The following is a 22764-nucleotide window of genomic DNA, read 5'->3' as shown; positions in this document are numbered from 1 at the left end:
CCAAAAGTTTCCCTATGCAAAACTTTTATATCCTTGAATGTAGGCTCACTTTTAACTCTTCTCAAAATAAGTAACTTCTAACTTTTGAAGCATCCTAAGTTGTCACCTCTAGAAATATAATTTGTAACATGATTTTCCATAATTATGAGGTATCCAACTGTTTAAGCCCTGCTACATTCTTTGATGGTGACCTGCCACGCAAAGTAGTTTCCAACACAAGTAAGGCCTTTCTTCACACTGGGTAAGAAGAGTATCTACAGATACTGCACTTCCATACCTCTTCAGTAGCCAAAAGCAGGAAGCAATAAAACTGCTAAGTAACCAAGTTGGCATTTTATTATCAGGTACATGATATGCATTAAGGCTGAGGAGCAGACCTAAAAACACCACTGCACACAACTATTGTGATGTGTTAGTGTATATTAATTTCAGATTTTCTTGTATGTTTTTCCAAATAGGCTTTCCCTCCTCGTGGGCAGCAAATGCCTAGTACATATTAGGTGTGCAGTATTTATTGAATGAATGGGGCCTTTGGCTAGATTTTGGTAAATTACCATTCACTTTGAGGATGAATGTGAGCATTTGTGGATGTGCGTGCTTTTCTTTATGTTTTAACCACCAGAATAAGATTTAGCTTTGTTTGTTTTTGAACTTTATTTGAAGGAAATCATGTCATATTTATTCTTTTGTGCCTATTTTCTTACATTCAACATTATGTTTGTAAAATTCATCCACTCTGTTATATGCTTCCTTGCTGTATAATAATATTACTTGTATGAACACATCACAATTATTTGTTCTTTTGCTGATTATTATTTGGTTTGTTCCTAGGTTTGGGCTATTATTTATAATTCATAGACAGTATTATTGATTCATTGAATCTGTACTTCCACTTTCTAGATAATGACAGGTCTCCAAAGCCAGGGTGCATTTCCAGTAACGTGTGAGCTCCTGCTGCTCACCCCTTCGCTACCTACCACTTGGGTATTATTTGATTTTTAAAGATTAGTCTATCTGATGGGTGAGGCTGAACCTATTTATATAGGAAGATATACCAGAATGTACAGGAGCAGGTCTTTGATGACAGTCACTTTTCTGTTCAATAAAGCAGTTCACTGAGTATCAAAAGTATACAGTATGCATATGGAAAAAAAAAAAAACTAAAAAATCCAACAGTCTAATTTGAGGAAGGGAGAGAAAGAGAGAAACAGATACATATATAGATATTAGAATTTGAAAGAAAAAAATGTAAAAAGAGCCAAGTAGCTATTAGAAACTGGTTATAAAACCTATACAAATAGTATGACTGGAGCACAATTCTGGAACTTTTTCATATTCATGCTTATAGAAAAGCCTTATAGCAGCATCAGCAAATACATTTTGTTTTTATCATTTCTATCATCGCCAGTTCTCTCCAAAGAGAAATTAGAAGGCTCAAATCTTCGAAAAGACTATAGAGGAAAATTGGAGAGGCAGAATGGTTTGGGATGTAAAAGAGGCCCATAATCTGCAATAGTAAATTTTATCTGATGATAAAATTTTCAAAATACTAATTTATTTTTACAATTTAAGTCTCTAACTTACATGCTACCTTCCACTTATGTGGCTTAAATATCACTTTTCATATTTCTTCTCAGAAATACTCAGTATAAAATACAAATTTTAAAAATCTATTTTAAAAGAATTATGCTTAAATCCATATTTGATATGAGTTTTCCTCCTACCCTTTAATTATTTGTATAATAATAGGATCTTGGTTCCTTATGTATTCATCTGGTCAAACAACTTATTTACACCAAAAGCAATAATCCTTTGTGACATCAGGAATGGTCACGGTGATAATTATGATGTAGCTAGCACCCCAGAAAATTATGACTACATGAGAGAAATAAACATCCGGAGCTGATCATACTAATAAGCTTTCATCCAAATTTTGTTAAAAAATAATACCGAGAAACACGAGAAAAGTATGTGTGTGTAAAGATACTTTTGAATTAATTATCTTTTATGTTTTCAAAGAAGTTTAAGCAAAGAAAGAGTTCACCTTTTTAAATTAAAGTCTATTGGGGTGACAGTTGTTAGTAAAGTTACATAGGTTTCAGGTGTACAATTCTGTAATACATCATCTACATATCACATGGTGTGTTCATCACCCAGAGCCAGTTCTCCTTCCATCATCACATTTTTGATCCCTTTTACCCTTAACATTCTAAAGTGTCATGGATTTGTGCACTGCCTCACTTTCTCTGATTTCTATAAAAGCATTCTGCATATAATGCTCTGCCAAATGTTAATTAACAATGTTGGCTGTACATAGGCTACATGCATATATACACTACAGTAAGTGCTAGAGTGTCTGGCATAATTAAAGATGGTAAGGAACATAAGGTACAAAGGCTTTTTAAGGTTACCAAAGGCCAAAACGATGGCTAGGGCACCGAGCAGATAGCTACAAATGACTTATTGTAAATGTACTTTAGAAATAATACTCTGATAAGTGAATTAAAAAGATAAATTATAAACCGTATTTTTTTCTTATATTTCAACTCAGACTTTGCTTAAAGTAATTATGATTAAATAATCTGCATTGTGAACGAAAACATGGGAAATCTGAATTCTAATTCCATGATCCCTCTTTCAACACTAAAAAAGGTATATTGAAATACCTGTGCCATTAAGTTTAGCAAGACAATAGCATGGCATTGGTATCAAACGAGAATCTATTTTAAAAGATTCATCTCTGAAGAATTCTTTGATAGCTTTCCCCCCAAAATCTTTTTAGAGTATCCATGAACTTAAACATTAAGATCAATCTATATTATACAATAGCTGTCTAAAATGCAACTAAACATAAGTCATTAGACAAAATCTATTTTATATGTAATTGGGTAAGAGCTTCATGAGGTATACAACAATAACAATTTTCAAATCCATATCAAAATTCATGGTGAGGCACGCATCTATTCATTGAGATCCATTTTGAGATGAGAAATTTCTAAAACTCCTAGAAGATGTGCTTTAAAGAACAATATTTAAAAGTGTGGTAAAGAATGAACGAATTTATGTAATTTTTTAATTTTGTAAAATTGTAGGCTTTGTAAGCATGAACAAGCCCTTAAACTGTGCTGCACAATCTTTTCATATGTCCCCATCACATTGCCCATGATGACCCATCCAAATAGTCACAACTTTCTAAAGCTCCTCCCTTTCCTAATCTCTGCATTCTTAACTGAAACCACGATTCCTACCTCAAAGAGAAAACAGAAGACATCTACAGAAGATACAATCTTCCTCATTTTTTCACCCTCTCCACTATTTGACGTAGACTTATACATGCATCGTTTCCCAATCACTTTCAGTATCTCCTACAGTAATTTAAGTTCACTTATAGATAATTAAGGGTAAAGAAAAAAAAGGGAGAAGATTTATTTTCAACAGAAGGTAAGATATTTCTCTTCAAGTAAAGTTGTAGAAATGTCCGTAAGTTAAGGTCTCTGAAGACCTGAATGGAAAGACCATTTAATGATGAAATTCTGGGACTAGTCTTGGTTGTTGGAGTGGGAAATAGAATTTCCCACTTTTTACCTAAAATTTGAAATGTTAACTTAAGAATTTCAATCAGGTAAGGTAGATTTTAATATTAGAAAAAAATGTAGTATCACTGAGGTAATAACTTATAAAATAACTATAGTACGGTGTCTAAATTTTGGATTTTGTTAAGTTTGACCATGAAAGAGCTTTTAACCTCTCTGGATGATAGTTTCCTGATCTAGAAAGGGGGAAAGGAGAAGCAGAGACTGCCTGCCTTTTTAGATCTGACACTCTCTTATTAATTTCTACTGTCTGTGTTGTGCACATAGGAAGTATTTAATATATGCTGCATGTGTTTTTTTACACATTAAAAAAAAAACTTTTTGGGGCCAGCCTGGTGGCTCAGGCAACTGGAGCTCCGTGCTCCCAATGACGAAGGCTGCCGGTTCAATTCCCACATGGGCCAGTGGGCTCTCAACCCCAAGGTTGCTGGTTCAACCCCCTGACTCCCGCAAGGGATGGTGGGCTGAGCCCCTGCAACTAGCAAGGGCAACTGGACCTGGAGCTGAGCTGCGCCCTCCACAATTAAGATTGAAAGAACAACAACTTGATTTGGAAAAAGTCCTGGAAGTACACACTGTTCCCCAATAAAGTCCTGTTCTCCTTCTCCAATAAAATCTTTCAAAAAAAAATCTGAAAAGAAAAAAAGCTTTTTGAATTTTGCTGTTTTAGCTTTCCAATCATTCATCATTAATTCAGGTACTTATTTTTATTTTTCCCAAGTAACTATTACTAGAGACAAAAAAGACTAACGGCAAATAAGTCAGAGATTCTTTTTATAAGCTAAACTGTAAAGCTGAGTTCCTAATACTTTCCTGCTGAGTTCTAAAAAATTATATTAATACTATCTAGAAATAATTTTGATGTGCTTTCTCTTAGTGAACAGAAAGATGATTCAGAATAGATGCTTAAAATCAAAACAATTATAACTTAAGTCCTTATTAGTATTAGTTTGTAAAATGTGAGATAGCATTACAAAGATGCCATGATAAAATGTAACTTTTCTAATTAATTTTACAATTAATAATCATTTAAATCACAAAATGAAAAAATAATTAGGGCTGAAAGAAATAAGGTGTGATAAATAAAATTCTAGAAATAGCTATTAAGAAATTATGTCACAGTGATTCAGAACTATGAAGAGAAGAAAGGCAACCAGACTATGAAAGAATGATGCAATTTACCCCACTCTCAGAAATCATAAAATATTTTCACTCGGAGACTTGGTTGTTAGTCAATTTTAACATCAAACTGCTTTTTAAAAAACTGCCTATGATTTTCATTCAGTTATGGCTTCTTGAAATATGTACCAAAATAAACAAAAATAATTGGGCATATTTCTATTTCTTTTCTTTATTATAAAGCACTCCATAATATTGATCTGATCTAGTGACAAAGATTAGGTGATATGAATAATGCATATTAAACGCTTATTAACTGATCCATTATGTGGAAGAGGAAGAAAAAAAAAATCACCTGGTGTTCACTTAAATGACAAGCTGTCCGAAGGAAAAAACCTGTTTCTTATCACTGCTTATTTTAGGGTCGTTTTCCAGGTCACTGGGGAATTTTTTTCCGCTGTGTATTTGACACGTTACTGTCATTTTGTTGCTTTAAACCCCAAGTTATTTCATTTAAAGCCCAGCATCAGAAAAAAATTTTATGTTAGAGCACTACTAAATAGAAAAGTTCACTTTACTATTTCAATAAATTAGAGAAATTTTAACAGATGTGTTAATCAGTAAAAGGTGAACAAAACTCAATTTTAAATATTCATTAAAATATGTAAGATGTGTATAATTCCTTTCTATCACTCTTTATCCCCAGAAAGGAAGAATTAATTAAAGACAATAGTAAGAACAGTATACTTTTAATTTTTACTATACCTTGCATGCAGAAGAAATAGTACAAAGAACTAGATATTTGTCTGAATAATCAATGGGTATCCCTGTGTTGGTTTATGTGGTTTATTGAGAACAATAAAATTCTCAGATTTTTATCTGGATTTCCTAAGTTTTACTAAGAATCCTGATCAAATAAAAACGTCCTGTATTTCCCAAAGAACAAACAGGTAAGTCAATATTTCTTACATTCCTCTACATTTAGAAAAAATGACAAGAATAGAAAAAATCAAACATGGTAAAGCGTGTTTATACACACATATACTTTATATAAAGTTTAAAATTTGGAAAATATAAAACGCTTTTCTCTCATCACTTGGTTCTGCTCCATCTTCTTTCAATTAGGTGACATTTATTTTTGTGATTTTTAATAGATTAAACAAAACGTTGGTTTAGGATTAGCTTTCAGTAAATTAGAACATATTCTTATATCTGCAATTCTAAGAGCTGAACTATTAATATTAAAGCGTAAACATATTTAATGAAGTATTTAGGTATTTATGAAAAGTGTTAACTTCCTCCAATATAGTACTCACACAGACCGTGAACCAGACACATGGATTTTAGTTCAACACTATCACCAGTTTAGCTGTGGATCCTGAAGTCACTCAAACTCTCAGGCCTGTTTCCTTATCTGTAAAGTTTGGAAGGGGTGGATTAGATGACTTCTAAAAATCCCTTCTATTTAAAAATTTTTATGACTTCTAGGTGGCTTTATTCCTTTAAGCTTTCTAATTTCTCATGGTTCCTTCAATCTATATACCTTATCCAAGTAACATCTGAACATTTTGCTAAACGAGTAAAATTATTTAAACTTTTTGTATGTCTATCCCCAAAATGTATAATATAAAGATATAGAAATTACTCACCTGCCATTCCTTTTACATATCTCCATTGAAAAATCTCAGACTTACTACTGACCCCAACAAACAAAACGAACAAAAACAGGCAGCAATAACAAAACTCAGAAAAACATAACAGAACAACCTTTGTTCGTCCCTGTATCAGTAAACTGTCCTATCCTTTGCCCAGTTACTTAAGCCCCAAATCTAATCACTCTTGGTTTCTTCCTTATCCCCATTTCCGATTCATCTACAACTCTAAATACTTCCTAAATTCTTCTGATGTCCTCTATCCTCATTACCATAACCATAATCCAAGTCACCATTATCTCTTGTCTGCATTACTAGAATCGCTCTCCATGTTTCCATTTCTAACTCTTAACTTCCACTATTCTCAACCCACTTTCCATGCAGCTCCAAGAGTGATGTTTTCAAAACCTAAATCAGATACCCTTTTGATGACTTCTCTTTACTCTAGGATGGTCCACAAGGCATGCTATGATTTAGGTCTTGTTGATTTTTTCCACTTTATTGCACAACGCTCTCCCTGTTCACTGCATCTCATATAGCTTAGTCTTCTTTCTGTTCCTTGAATATACCAAGTTCTTTCCTCACTCGGGGCTTTGTAACAGCTACACTTCTATAAGGAATATTTTTCTCCTCTTTAAATAGTTCATTCTCATTTCTCAGACTTCAGCTCCAATAACATCTTGAGAGAAACTTCTTCACCTTCAGATACTCTCCATTACATCACCTTGTTTATTCCCTTGATATCAATGATCACAACCTGTAAATATCTTTTTAAAGTATTTATTTATTATCTATCTCTTCCTGTATAAGCCCCATAAGGATAAGGACTTGCTTTTTCCCCTCCATTATCCCTATCACCTGGCACAGTGTCCTGAACACAATGGCCTCAACAATATTTGTTGATTAAAATATTACACACACACACACACACATAACACACACACATACACACACAGACAGACACACACACACACACCAAAGAATATAAACACACAGATGAGAATTTCCTGGGATTTAATCACCATCACTGCTGGAAAAACACAGTCAAACCATATGACCCCATGGGGTAGATACGGAGACTTTCTGTAGGTGGGAACATAAATACACATCTTCAATGACATAAAAGTATGTTTCTAATTCTAACATTACTTAGTAGAGATAGATTTTTTCCTATGTCGTATAGAAGGCTGATTAAAAGGAAGATTCAACTGGTTAAATATTTGTTAGTTTATTGTTTTACTATGGTGGCATGTCTCTTTTGATTTTGATTTGCAATCCTCAGCATCATAATACTGGATATAAAATTAACATTGCGAATGATAAAAAATTTATCCTCCAATACAGAAATTCTGGTCTTTGCATCTATATGGTATAAATGTGTTTTCTTAATAAATGAGTTTTATAAGTACAATCATTACTGTACGTGAGTATAGCTTCGGAAGGGCACAATTATTTTTGATTTTAGAAAGAGGGTCTTCATACTCTCAAAAGTAGGTAGTCTGCAAAAACTATAGTCCTATTTCTGTTGTGCGTGCATGAAAAAAAATGTTGGTAGACAATGACCTAAATCATTAAGAATAGTATCATATGTTTGTAAGTAAGACATATTGGCAATTCTGATGTGGATAATATAAATATTCTTAATAAATATACTGCCTTTTAATTTTACCAAGTACTATTTTATTTTTCTGGAGCCATTGCAAATAGATATACCTACATTGTTTGTCAAGATGAAGTCAAAAGATATATACGAAATCTACTGGGGAAGAAAATTAAATTCTGATACCGTGTTTCCCTCAAAATAAGTCCTAGCTGCACAATCAGTTCTAATGCATCTTTTGGACCAAAAATTAATATAAATCCTGGTCGTATTTTGCTATAATATAAGACTGGATCTTATATAATATAAGACTGGATCTTACATTAATTTTTGCTCCAAAAGATGCATTAGAGCTGATTGTCCGGCTAGGTTTTATTTTGGGGGAAAACGGTACTTACATCTCCCCATTATAATTCTGTCAAAATAATGAATTTCTATTGTGTACCTTAGACATATTCAAATGTTTTAAGCATTGGAGAGAAAAATTTGAACCCATCAACATCTTTCTGAAATTTAAAAAACAAGTTATTCATGATCCAGGTGCAGGTAAAATGCATGAAAGACTAGATACAAAAGCAAAAGCTATAAATAATACATCAGTGAAATTACAGAAATGAGTCATGAAGAAAAAAACACTATGACTGTTAAATACTCATAATTCAAAAGAGAAGCATAAATCTTACAAATTTGTGGCATTGTATTATACTCAGGTTTTGCCTTTATGCAGGAACACTCCAAATGTATTTATGTATTTACATTTATAACGCAGGATCAGGAGAGGAAAGGGCTAGAGCCACAGAGGCACTTTCAAATCAGGTCACAGGATGGCATTTGGTGGGCACAGCTTTGGTGTACCTGCGGACAGCAGTAGTAATTTCTGTAGTCCAATAGATTTCTTATACCGGTCAAAATGGTTTCACAATTCTGTCTTCAAAAAGCTTTTATATAATAGAGCATTCATAAATCACACATTTGCTAAAGAAATCATGAAAGTTACTCTATACCCTATATTTTTATATTATAATTGTATTAGCAGAACTTTGAGTATCTGCAGTTATAAACAAGTAAATTACTAAACTCAATTATTTCCATAAAATTACCTCAAATCACTTCTGAACAGCATTCAGGTAACAATATAAATAATTTATTGAAACTATTAGTCCAGTTACTCAAGATAAAAATTAAATCTTATTCCAATTGTTTTAACTATAAGAGATGCTTTGTATCAAAGTATTTCATACTTGAAAGAAATCATGCTAGACCGTGTATATGTGTGTGTATGTTTCTGTACATGCATATATAGTTAAAATTTAGAATTTAACTTGAAAGGTACAAACATTTGTACCTCATTTATTCCACTCAGCAGGAAGAATGTGAATTATTCACCTTTTTTATTTTTCGTATTTCCTCCCAGCCAAGGAAAATACGCCCTAGTTGTAACGGACAGCTTTCATTAAAAACAAAGAAAATTCTTAGTACTTCAGCTTGGTTACAAAGAATAAAAATAGAAAAATAAAAACAACATAATTAAGAGCAGAGGATAATATGTATTGACAGGGTTTCAATCAGCAGACTAGTTTTGTGTTTAAGGGGTCTAAACTTTGACTTCATCTTTAACAGGTGAAATCAGGATAATAAAGGGGAAATACAAATTTAAACAACAAAAACAATCAACAAACTTATTTTCGCAGAGTTTTATAACTTGACTCTTCCCACCCTATCTAAGACTTGTTAATCAGGAAGGAAAATTCGAAAGGCTTTTTATGCAGAGACGAGGAGGAGGAAACCTGGTATCCAAGGGACCAAAAAAAGAAAAAAAATTAATTTGGTAACCATAAAAGACTTCTTACTGAACTGAAGAAATATCTAACATTTTGCAATGTGCAATGCTCCCTCACAAGTTGCTTCTACTTTCACATCTATAAAATTGGTAGCAACTACTTGAAATTATTATTCCATCTCTTGAACAAGGCTTTAGGTTTTTAAACACAATACTAGGATACTAATCAAGCACTTGGAAATGTTTTCTTTGCCCTAAATTGTTATTAAGTTAAAACATTTATACAGCCTTAGATTTTAAAACACCATTTTAAATAAGAGGGACTTCAATGTGATATCAAGTACAAAAATGGAAAGATCACAGTTTCTCAAAGTGTAAATATCTGAAGGGTTGAAGTATTTAACATTGCTTATACCTGCTGCAGTACTTTGGAAGAACCAACCAAATTGATAATAAACAATCCAATCTCACTTCATATTTTAATTTCATTCTCTCTGCTCCAGTAAGTATTTACCACATCACACTTGGCCTACGGCTTCCCGATATCTCTTCCCTATTGTTCTTCCCATTCCAATCCAAGCTATGTGCTTCTATGGAACTGAAAATATCACTTGCAAATAATTTTCAGTGGCTCTTTCCTGTCCACCCATCACAGTACAAAATAACTCCTTAGCCTACATGCATTCTAAGTGCACAACACAAGATTTAATCACAGCAACCACAGTAAGCTTCCATTGCCATTTGGTTATTTATAAAAATGTATCTTCATGACTGTTCAAAACATACTCCACAGCCCCAATTCGGAACTTCTCCCCCACACTTCAGGCTTCTACCACCCTGCTGTTGACTTCTAGTTTATTGGGAAAATGGAGGCCATGCCAGAAGCTTTTTTTTTTTTTTTTTTTTTTTTTACAGTGAAAAAATTTTGTATTTAGAATTAGCTAGCTGCACTCAATTTAGATGATCCCAATTTTGTTGGCAACATTCAAAGCATCATAGTCAGGAGCCAGAAGAACATATGCCTTCTCTCCATCAGGCCTGAGCAGGGTGTTGACCTTGCTATGTCAATGTCGTGGAGCTTCTTCACAGGCTGTTTGCTCTGGTGCTTGTTGGCATTGACATCCACAATGAACACACGTGTATTGTTGTCTTCTGTCTTCTTCATGGCTGACTCGGGGGGTAGGGGAACTTGCTGATGGCAAAGTGGTCAAGCTTGTTTCCCCTGGGGGAGCTCTTCTGAGGATATTTGGACTGCCTTTGGAACCGCAGTGTCTTGGGCCTTCGGAAGTGGGTGACGTGCAGATCTTTTTTTGTGTGGCTGTGGACGCCTTTCCACACTGCTTTCTTTGCCTTCAAAGCCTTTGCTTTGGCTTTGGCTTTGGGAAGGGCAGAGGCTTCCTCCTTCGCTTTTGGCGCCGTCTTCCCAGAAACTCTTGACTGCACTCTCTACCACCGTGTTTCCCTGAAAATAAGACCTAGCTGGACAATCAGTTCTAATACGTCCTTTGGAGCAAAAATTAATATAAGACCAGGTCTTATTTTACTATAAGACCAGGTCTCATATAATATTATATAACATAATGTAATGTAATGTAATATATTGTAATGTAATATAATATAACATAATATGATATAATCCAATACCGGGTATAATATAATGTAATATACTAGAATATAATACCGTGTCTTATATTAATTTTTGCACCAAAAGATGCATTAGAGCTGATTGTCCAGCTAGGTCTTATTTTCGGGAAAACGCAGTACCTTAATTTTTTTTTTTTTTATACACTCACCTATCTCCTGTTATTTACCTTTTAGGCAAAAATATCTTTTCCCATTACAAACCTGTTTACTTGGGTTCATGATTTCATTCTTCTATTTTCATCTGTCACCTTTCTCCATCAATTATTCCCTCTAGGAAATAGGAAATACACTCTGTCCTTGTCGACAGTGTCCTAGCCCAACTACTATGTTCCCATCTCCACTATTCTGTATTACTCCTACACTGTTATCCTTCCCTCAAACCACTACTGTCTTCTTTTCTCATTTAACTTCTAGAAAGTTAATACTTGCCCTTCATTTCCTCATTACAGACCATAGCTCTTGAAAAGTTGACCTCCTTCTGCACCAGACTCAAAGATGTTTTTAAAACGTGAATGTCTAATCAAATAATCAAAATTCAGCATCTTTTTGTTCTTCGCAGAACTTGACACCGTTTACTTTACTCCGTTACTCCACTCTTCAGAATCCGAGACAATAAATTTGTCTTCCTTAACACTTTCAGGGCTTCTTCACAAGCTCCTTCATTTCCTCTATACCCTATATGTGGCTGTTTCCCTCATGCCTTCCTTTTAACATTTCTTCTAGTCCCATGGATCAACCATCATTTTAAGCACACGAATCCCAATATAATAAGAGCACTTAAAGTTTAGCATGCCTCCAAACATATCCACTTGGTTGAGATCTCAGTATGTCTATTGTTGGTATTATCTGTATTTAAATTCTGGACTTCAGGACTCCTTCCTCTTACCTGATTATATTCTTGAATTCACACACACACACACACACACACACACAACACACAAGCATACAAACCCTCTTCCTTCCTGTTCTCTTTCATTTGTTCTTCAAGTTTGCAGGGGAAAAAACTTTCTTAATTGGTTATTCTTCATTTAATCCACTGTCCAATAGTTTTTAAGTAGGAATGTGTGTTAAAATCACTTAGGGAGCTTTTACAGAATATACATGGTAGTTGGATTCTAACCTCAGAGATCCTAATTTATTGGTTCGAGGCTGTGGCCAAGAAAATATTTTGAAAAAGTTCTCTTAAGTGTTTCAGATGCATCATACTTGTTATGAATGTCTGTCAACCTTATAATATACATCTCTTTCAGGTTAATTTTTTGTATGGTATCAACTTGAGCACTTACCTCGTGCTCAGATACCTTCAATGGCTCCCCATTGTACAAACCCTTCTCCAATATGGGTTCCAGACATACCTCTTCACTATATTATCCACCTTTTAAAATGCTTTTCTGTGCTCCTGAACAATCTTTGAACCTCTCTACTGCTCCAAATCCTATGAAGATTAAATGTTTCCTTCTCTATGAACATCAGTGGATGAGCTCAAAAAAACCTGACCTCACTCCAAGAACCACATTGTGTATCCTCTTACAGCATTTATCACATAGTATCTTATTTTTTACTTATTGATATACACGCTTCATTACCTTTAATTCACTATAACTTTCTTACATATAGGAGACACACTTGGACAATGAAACAGAAGTGATTACCAGGAAAACCATTTTTCCCCTCACATATTTGCACTGGTTTTCTAGAACAAAGGTAAATTATAAACTACTTACAGGCTGATTCTGACTAACCAGAAATCTCACCTGAAATAGAAGCTTGTGGCCAACACAGAAATTCTCCTGAGGCTAGGAATGCTAATGTCTAGCCTACTACAATAAAGACCTGTAGAAGGCAGAAGCTAGTAGTTACTACCTGTTGATCACCTGTTCTGATCAAGGTCCCAAAAGTATGAACTCCCTCCCCCTAAATCTTATTTTGGGGTTGTCAATTTCTTGTTAATTTCTTCCCCTAAAAGTCAAATTTGCAGGGAATAAAAAATAGAGGCAATTTTGTCCTCCACTTTAACTGCACAAACTCAGTAAATAAAACAATTATTGTTGTGGGTCATACTTAAAAATTTTTATATGTATATAAGTATGTATTTATATTATATATGTGTTTTTTTCTCCCCATCTCCTCAAGTAGAAGAGAGAATATATATGCTTCTTGGACATGTGTTTTTTAAACTTTTTATTTTGAAATAATTAGTGGCTTACAGGAAATTGCAAATATACAGAAAATATATATCATACAGAAAGTTCCCATGTACCCTCCATTCAGCTTGCTCCAATGGTAACACTTACGGTTGTAATACAATAGCCAAACCAGGAAGCTGACATTGATACTATCTACAGACCTTATTCAGATTTTATCAGTTTTTATATACACCTGGGTATGTATGTGGGTATGTATGGTTCTAAGTAATTTTATCACCTAGATTAATGTAACCACCATCAATATGTGGTATTTTTAATTATTCACTTTCATGCAAATCAAAGATAAGCATTTTTTCAGTCTCAGAAAACAGAACTTGAATACATTATACAACACAAAAATTGAGCAGGTATAATGAACACTAAGTAGAATTGCATTTTGGTTTAAAATAAACTAGGAAATATATTTTTAAGTTTTTAAGTTTTTAAGTTTTATGCTTGAAGCAAGTTCAACTTCCAAAAAACAACACATTTGAGCTACAGTGCCCTAAAGTACTCAGTATTATTTCTTGGATTCCTTTGAAGATTAGTACAAGAAACTATCATATGGAGAATATTTGGGCAATTTTTACAGAACCATTATTGAAGACGCTGTCTCTTCTGCCAGACTTTGCGTACTTTTTGTATATTTTAAGAGGGATGTGTACTAAATCACCTAAGGAGATAATGACATCCTGATGATAAAACTCTTAGAATTTATCTCAACAGTTTTCTGTTTGAAGAACTAGAATATTTCTCTTTAGCATAAAGTAAAAATCACATAGCATACCAAAGCTTTTTGTTTGTAAACCTTGGCTATCGAGAAGCACAAATTAAATTAGTGCTCATTAGGGTAACTATGTTATCATATCCTTGATTCTTACTAGATTTGTTTTTGCCTCTTCTTATATGGCTTTTGGACTGTATAATTATTTAAAATATCTTACATACGTTAGTGTATGTATTACATTATGTCATAGCATACTTTTTAGACATAATAAATGTTATGGACTGAATGTTTGTGTCCTTTCCAAATTCATATGTTGATATCCTAACTCCTGTGATGGCATTACAAGGTAATTAGAACATGCGGGTAGAACCCTCATGAATGGGGTTAATGCCTTTACAAGAAGAGACAGGAGAGGAACTTGCTTCTTCTCTCTCTGCTATGTGAGGATACAATGAGAAGGACATGGGCAAAGCAGAAAGGGTGCCCTCACCAGACAATGAATCTGTTGGTGCCTTGATTTTGGTTGGATTTGTCAGCCTCCAGAACTGTGAGAAGTAAATGGTGGTTTAAGCCACCTAATCTATGGTATTTTGTTTTAGCAGTATGAACTAAGACAAATGATCATACATAAATGCTATATATTTCCTTTGTACAGCAGTTCATAATTTCTATTGTACACCTATATATAAACCTTCTTTAATCCACACAAATTCACTTTACCAATGAGAAAACTAAAATTCACAAATTTTAAATGTCCACAAGATGTGTCCCTTTGTGCATTTTATCTTCTCCACCATATTAAAAGCTCTTTAAGAGATCATAATAGTATTACAAACCTTTTTTTAGAGCTTATGATAGTGTTACAAAACAACATCTATTTCCAACTATGTATGCAGGACATCTTTACAATGAAGAATTTTCATGTGATAATAACCATAATTATTCTCTCTAAAAGTAAATTTTATGTAGTTGTTTATTCTTATATACATGATGTACTTTGATAATAAACCCATTCATAAAATACAACAGATTAATTGATGAGAGTTGTAGATTTTTATTTATATACTTAGTGACTGATAATTCTAAAATTGAATACTGAAAAACGTAAGAGTAAATATATAGACCCACAAAACATTTTAATATAATTATTCAAATGCTTAATCTAATTTGTATCACTGAAACATTTATTTTAAATGCCAGAAATAAATAGTTCCCTGTTGACTGTAACTGTAAATATACTTTGATTACTTAAGCAATTTCAAAGCATGTGTGTATTACATAATACATACTTAACATCACAAAATATTATAGAATTATTGCTAATTCTTTTTCAGCATTTGCAGTCAGAACAATAAACCTTTCTGCATCTATTACATAAAAATAGTGTAGCACAGTTAGAATCACTAATATACAAATAGGTCCACTTACAACCTCATTTTGAATATTTATTCATCAGTGAGCAAAAATCCAATTTTCTTTCTATGATATACAAGGTATGATCAAATAATATGGTGAATGTTTAAATAAAAAAAATTATTACAGTAAAAGACACATTGCCATTAATCCTCCTCAAAATGCCCCCCCACCCCCGCTTCAAACACACGTATCCCATGGTTCTTACCACTTTCTGAAGCAGTTCTGGAAGTCCTCTTTTGTGAGTGTCTTTAGTTGCGCAGCTGTCGAGGCTGCCTCGATGGTCTAAATCGATTCAAAACATTTCTTTTCATGGTCATTTTGACTTTGGGGAAGAGTCAGAAGTGCCAGATGCAGTGAATAAGTTGGATGAGGACACACTGTAATGTTTTTATTTGACAGAAATTGCTGTACCAGAAGCAATGTGTGACACAGAGCATTGTCATGATGGAGGATGAAACCATTTGCCCATTTCATGTTAATGCATTGTTCATGATCCATGATTTATGGCACACTTTAAAACACACCTTCTCTCAACTGTAGCTCACACCCGACTGACTGCACGGAACAAGCTGAAACTTGTCACACACACTGTTACTAAGGTTCGACAGGCCACTTCCCACGTTGAAGATCCCGGCCTTTCTGTTGGATGGCACTAGGCAGCAGCATTCACTGTATGTTTTGATCACAAAAGAAAGGCTTCGTCTCACACAGCACTTCTGGTAGGGCAATGTCTGTCAAATAAAAACATTATGGTGTGTCCTCGTCCACCTTATTCACTGGATCTGGCACCGTGTGACTTCTGGTTCTTCCCCAAAGTCAAAATGATTCAGGACATCAAGGCAGCCATGGCAGCGCAACGAAACACACTCATGAAAGAGGACTTCCAGAACCGCTTCCGAAAGTGGCAAGAATGATAGGATAATTGTGTTAGAAGCGAGGGGGAGTACTTTGAGAGGGATTAATGGCAATGTGTCTTCTACTGTAATAAATTATTTAAACATTCACCGTATTTTTTTTCATCACACTTCATAGGACAGCATATCATGTTTCTTTAAGTATGCATCTTTCCAATAACAGGACTAATTATATAAGGACAAGTATTCATTTATTTCTGTAAAGAGGCATACTTATTTAATTTTAACATGTATTAATTTGAATTGGATATTATTCTTTCTGATGTATAAAAAGGCACATATATTTAACTTTGTGTCATCAGTTTCTTCTAGCCTCTACTACATAACTCTTAACCAGTATATTCAATATCAATTATCTCCTAATCTCAAGTAGTAACATCTGTAAACAGAAAAAAACTCAGTCTCCCATCATCATTTTATCCCTACGAATTATAAATAATCGTTGGGAATTTAACATGAAGTTCTTAAGTACTATAAGGCCATTTAAATATATCAGCAATTTAAAATGTGCACAGCTATATAAAGAGAACTAATCACTGAAAGAGAGGAATTCCACAAAGATGACCATATAAGGAGAATTAAACAGGCCAAGGTATTCATTTCTGAAATTTAATTCTATTTTTCTTTACTTAAAATCATATTTCCTAGCATATCGAGTTTCCCTAAAAATAAGACCTAGCTGTTATGTCATTATAAAAATTAACGTAAGACCCAGTGTTATGTTATGCTATGCTATGTTATGTTACGTTACGTTATATTATATAAGACCCGGACTTATAGCAAAATAAGACTGGGTCTATATTAATTTTTGCTCCAAAAGACGCATTAGAGTTGAGTGTCCGGCTAGGTCTTATTTTCAGGGAAACACGGTATCACATCACAGCTTTGCTGATTTCTTTCCAAATTGAAATACATTTTTTTTTCTCTTCTTTAATCTAAAAGATGTCAAACTTCTCATAAAAAGTTATTTTGGCAAAGCTACAGAGCAAGAGTTTTAAAATATTGCTGATATCAGAAGTCTGTTTGGATACTTCTAAAGAGAAATCCATAACTGAAGTGCCTTAAACACTCTCTGGAAGAACAGAAAAAAGACCAGGCATTTTAAACAAAAAAATATTCCCCCTCAGTGATTTGTTTCATCTCTCTATGTAAGAGAGAGACTGGGATTTAAAAAGTTCATTAGCAACAACGCCTTACTCTGTCCAATTTAGCAGTTATATCATACCAAGTCTGTTACCTGATGTTAGGATTATATAAGACAGTTTCCTTCTATTAGGAAGAGTTCCTAAAATGGCACCATCAAAGCGGGTAAAACTGAAATCTGACCTACTTTTTTCAAAAGATTTCCACAGATTTAACTGAACATGCTAGCAAATACTTCGTAAATGTCAAAGTAAAAACTAATAATATGCACACATTTCTCAAACTTTTAATCTCTAGTAGTGAATTCCTTAATGGTACTTTCTAATTGGCTTTACTACCTATTGTTAAGCCCAGTATCATTCTGAATAAACCCACACTAAAAAATTATCCATTTGGAGTACGTTTATAAAATGTAAGTAAACTGATTACTCCAATGGATAAGTTTAATAAAAACAAATGTGAATTTTAAAACATGTTGTTCGTTAGAAAAATATTTCTTGTATTTACAAGGCTATCTCATGTATAGTTTTCTATTATCCTTTTAAGAATGAAGCATAACATTCTCGAGAACGTTAACTAAGAAGGAAGAAGGTTAATTAATTAAAATAGAAGCCATTAAATATTTTTTAAAAAGAAATCTAATTTCTGGGTTCTTTCGAATCCCCAATTGTCATAAAATATAATAAGAAATGCATTTCAAGTAAATTCACAAATCAACCATACAGCACCACATTTACAGACTTTTATGTTATTCTTGTAATTCAAACATAGACATATTTTTCCAACAATTATTCTGGAGAAATCACTAAGAAATTCATAGAGCTTTAATTTCAAATAAAAGGGTAAGAAGTCATACAACTGTATGGACAGTAGATGTATAAGGCAGCAGGGCACAAAGAACACATTTCATTACATGATTTACAGTAATAAATCACTTCTTCGTTCATTTTTAAGGCTACTATCTTCATTTTCTTTAAATAAGGTTTAAAAGTATAAAAATTAGCCTGTATTCACTATGCTTAATTTTCCACTTAACTATAATTTTCACTGAATTAAATGAGAATGAAGAGGTTATAAATAAATGAAAAAAATTAATTTCATAACCTAAAGCATATCTACAGATTTTATACTCTATACCTCAGAAGAACAGAGTAAATGGATATGATAAACACTACAATAATGGACTGCAGTTTCATCAAAATAATAATCATATTAACTAGACATTTATTACTCTAACTCCAAGGTTCTTTAGAGTACACAGGAAATAAAATTACTCTGTGCCCATAACCATAGCAATATGAAATATAGATTACCATGAATGTTTCTTCTATTTTACCAATATTACGTGAAACTCTAGAACAAAGGTACACAAACAGATTTCCTATGTTCAAACAATGTGCAATTCAAGAATAACTAAACTGAACAAGGATTAAAGAATACTTTTGATAGCTTTAAATTCTACTAATAATCACAGAACAAGGATACGAATAAAAACAATAATGTACAATGCTCTCCCAGCACATGTCATGAATTTTTGACATCACTCTGCAGAGGTCTTTATGATATATATTGTTTAAATCAATATATATAAAATATACATTAAATAGTTCATTCTTGAAAGCTGACATTACAAACTATGGTGTTTAATAAAAGTTCTAAATATGATAAGCAAAGTTATAAACATAAAGCATTAGAATTTGGTAAATAAAGCTAATGCCCTTGGATAAAAACAACAGGAATGAAGAAACAGATAGGTAAATTTATAAGCAGTAATGGTGACTAGAAACTAAGTTAAAATTCATATTAAGACATCCATGTCCTCAGAAATAATAGTTAATGTTTCAGAAAAAGGAAAGAAAGGAGAACAAATGAGGTTAGCCTTACCACTGCTGCTGCAGACAAGTTAAAAGAGAAAGGAGTAGTTTCAATCTTTTTTCTGTTTCTTTCTTTTATCATAAATGAATATGTTTATGACCTTATTTAACATCTGGCTTATAATGCGCAAATCACTTTGGAAGCATTGCCTATTATAAAAGGCTTAGTCTTCTGTGTTTATAACAAAATATAATTCACTCAGTGGTGAGTTATAAACTCAATGGGGAAAATAAGCAATAAATTATCTTAGTTATATAAATGGAACTAAATTCCTAAGAGACGTTAAAGGTAAAATTTAAAGTACGTGGTTTTGACTCAGAAAATAGAAATCTAAGGAAAATCAGGATAAGCCTAATTAAACTGAATATCCTCAAGATTTTTCTGTATTTTGCTTACATATATGTGGTGAAGGAGAAGAGGAAAACATACAATTTTTGCAATACACCCACGCCCAAGTTCTTGCCTTCTCTTTGCCTACAAGAACAGTGTATTATAGAAAGTGGTGAGGATGACAATGGCATTATGACAAATAGGAATGGAGTCAATGCAGATGCAGTAGACCGATCTAGCTTTTGAGAAGATCATGGTTTCTATGAATGGTTTTACTGAATCGCAAGTAATTCAAAACGTATTTGGACAGACTTAGAAACTTTAAAAAACTATGTTCTCATTCAGCAATAGTACTTGAATAAAACCTAATAGAAAAGATATACACATGTATTTAATCAAGAGCCCAAATTTCTTAGAAATTGACTTACTTTCCTTGAAAAATACAATTTTCAGATAGCAGAGGAAAAGAATTCATTTCCTATAACTTCTTAGATAAGAACACGATGGCCCAAATTTCCATCGGTTCTGCTAAATAAGCAGAGCTAAGTCATACCAGCCCATGTTAGTATCTTAGCCTAGAAAAGACAGCACTAACACTAAAAGGGAATTAGTCTGAAAATGATCATTCTAAAAAAAAAAAAAAAAAAAAAAAAGCTTGTCAGTGTACTATTGATATTTGGACACTTACGGCTATCGTAGCATATGTTTCCTAGAGCCCTGCCCGTTTGAAGCAGCACTTCCTGGTCTTTGCTATGTAGCAGCTGCACCAGTGGTGAAATCAATCCAGCATCCACACATGGAGTCCGCATAAATTCTGAAAACAAGTGACATATTTAATTAAAAACCTAAAGACTCACAATTTATATAAATCTTGCCCCTTAATAAAATAATTACCTACAATTAAAATGTTTGAGGTGGGTTACTGTTGAAGAGTACATTTCTGTTCAAAAGTTCCAATGCAACCCTACTACATACTTCATGAAATAAATACACAAAAATGAGTGAGGTCATATTTTCCTTTGTTGATAGCCTCTGCCATAAACTGAAAGGATTTTAATTAACCTTCATTATACCTAATTTATCACCATCTTCTTATAGGAACTGGATGTGTTTAGAAAGCAGCATGTGATGATGGAAACACTGGTAATGGTCTTTCCATGAGCTTGATAATAAAGTACAGCAGGTCCTGGAATAACATCATTTTGATCAACACTGTTTTGTTTTAATGTTGATAAGATACAGTAGGAACTTAATTCTTTTTATATAAAATTAGCTTATGGTAAATTGGTTTTATTATATTTATCAGGAATATGTTTAAAAAATATATAAATTCTGTCTATCTATCTAAAATATATTGGAGAGGGTACAGAATGGCTGTCATGGTCATCCTTGTTCAAAGGACTTCCCATTACATACATCCCTAGTTCACACCACGTGAACCTGTTACCTCATCACAGCTGGGTGGACACTGACTCGAATTCAGCCTATATACAGGCTGACCAAGAGCCTATCAGACGGTCTAGTTTGCAAGATCTGCTAAACGGGCAATGGTGATGAAGTGAAAATAAAACTCAGATCCTCTCTCTTGTAATTTAAACTCCAGAGAACTGACAAGTTCTGGAAGGGTGGAGGACTGTTAGGCAGAGGCTGAAACAAAAATATACCATGTTTCCCCGAAAATAAGACCTACCTGGACCATCAGCTCTAATGCGTCTTTTGGAGCAAAAGTTAATGTAAAACCCGGTCTTATTTTACTATAAGACCAGGTCTTGCATAATATAACACCGGGTCTTATATTAATTTTTGCTTCAAAAGATGCATTAGAGCTGATGGTCCGGCTAGGTCTTATTTTCGGGGGGAAAACGGTATAAAGAATGACAGTGAGTAGAAATCAAAGTCAGTGGAAGCCATTAGGCAATAGCAGGCAAGATACCATTAATTCTTTGTATATGTATATGCCTTTCTATACGAGATGGAATTCATGTTTTTGTATAATATGTGGACTTCAATCAAATTATTCAATAATTCCTTTTGATTGAATGAATATTTCTTTCTTTCTAAATCCAGTGTTAATTCCTTTCATTTTTGCTTTCCCTTTCCCAAACCTACTTAAATTACATATTCATTCAGCATCATCACAAAGTACAAGCTGTGATAAAAACCACAAAATTTTTTTCCTTTTATTACACTGAGATTTATAAAATCTGCTTTTTACATTTCTACTTATCAAATATTTAAAAACCTGATATATCTGTACCTTTGCCATTTTCGGCTACCAGAAAGAACAAAATGTATTTTATTAGAACTCTTTTTAACTCTATAAGCTGAATAAAAACACTGAGTGCTAGAGCATACTTTAATGTTTGGTAGACTAGTAATGTATTTTCAGTAGTAATGTATATATTTCTCTAATAACCTCCCTATAATTAATTTTTTCTTTAGGAAAATTATTTTTCTTTAGAAAAACAAAGAAAACTATGAGAAATATATACAAAAGAATAAGTGACTTTTATACGTGGGTTACGGAATTGACATTTTTCATTCATGCTTTGTACTGCCTTTTTAAAAAGAATACTAGTTAAGTGTTTAACTAATTCTTGCAAAACGACTGAGGTTCAGCTTCCAACACTGAGGTGTCAAGATATACTTGAAGCTACCTGACAACACGGTGCATTTTTTTTCACATCTCAATTTATTACTAAACAATTTTTCTAGAGCATACATATATTTTATATGAAAATAAACATATACTAGCTATGGAGCAGAGGGCAAAATTAAAATAACT

At 33.2% G+C, this 22764-nt stretch overlaps 1 protein-coding gene across 6 annotated transcripts in view; it reads right to left on the bottom strand.

Annotated features, from left to right (window-relative positions):
- The window catches only part of RAP1GDS1 (Rap1 GTPase-GDP dissociation stimulator 1), a 124985-nt gene that overhangs the window by 50560 nt on the left and 51661 nt on the right, over window positions 1–22764 (bottom strand). For all 6 annotated transcript variants that reach the window (XM_081078625.1, XM_081078623.1, XM_081078620.1 and 3 more), the window contains exon 4: window positions 20668–20793. In XM_081078625.1, coding sequence (XP_080934751.1) covers window positions 20668–20793 — 126 coding nt within the window. The remainder of the gene's footprint in view (window positions 1–20667; window positions 20794–22764) is intronic.

The sequence above is a fragment of the Rhinolophus hipposideros genome (genome assembly GCF_964194185.1).
Source record: "Rhinolophus hipposideros genome assembly, chromosome: 1".
In the NCBI taxonomy this organism is placed as follows: domain Eukaryota; kingdom Metazoa; phylum Chordata; class Mammalia; order Chiroptera; family Rhinolophidae; genus Rhinolophus; species Rhinolophus hipposideros.
This window is presented reverse-complemented; position numbering and strand designations above follow the sequence as displayed.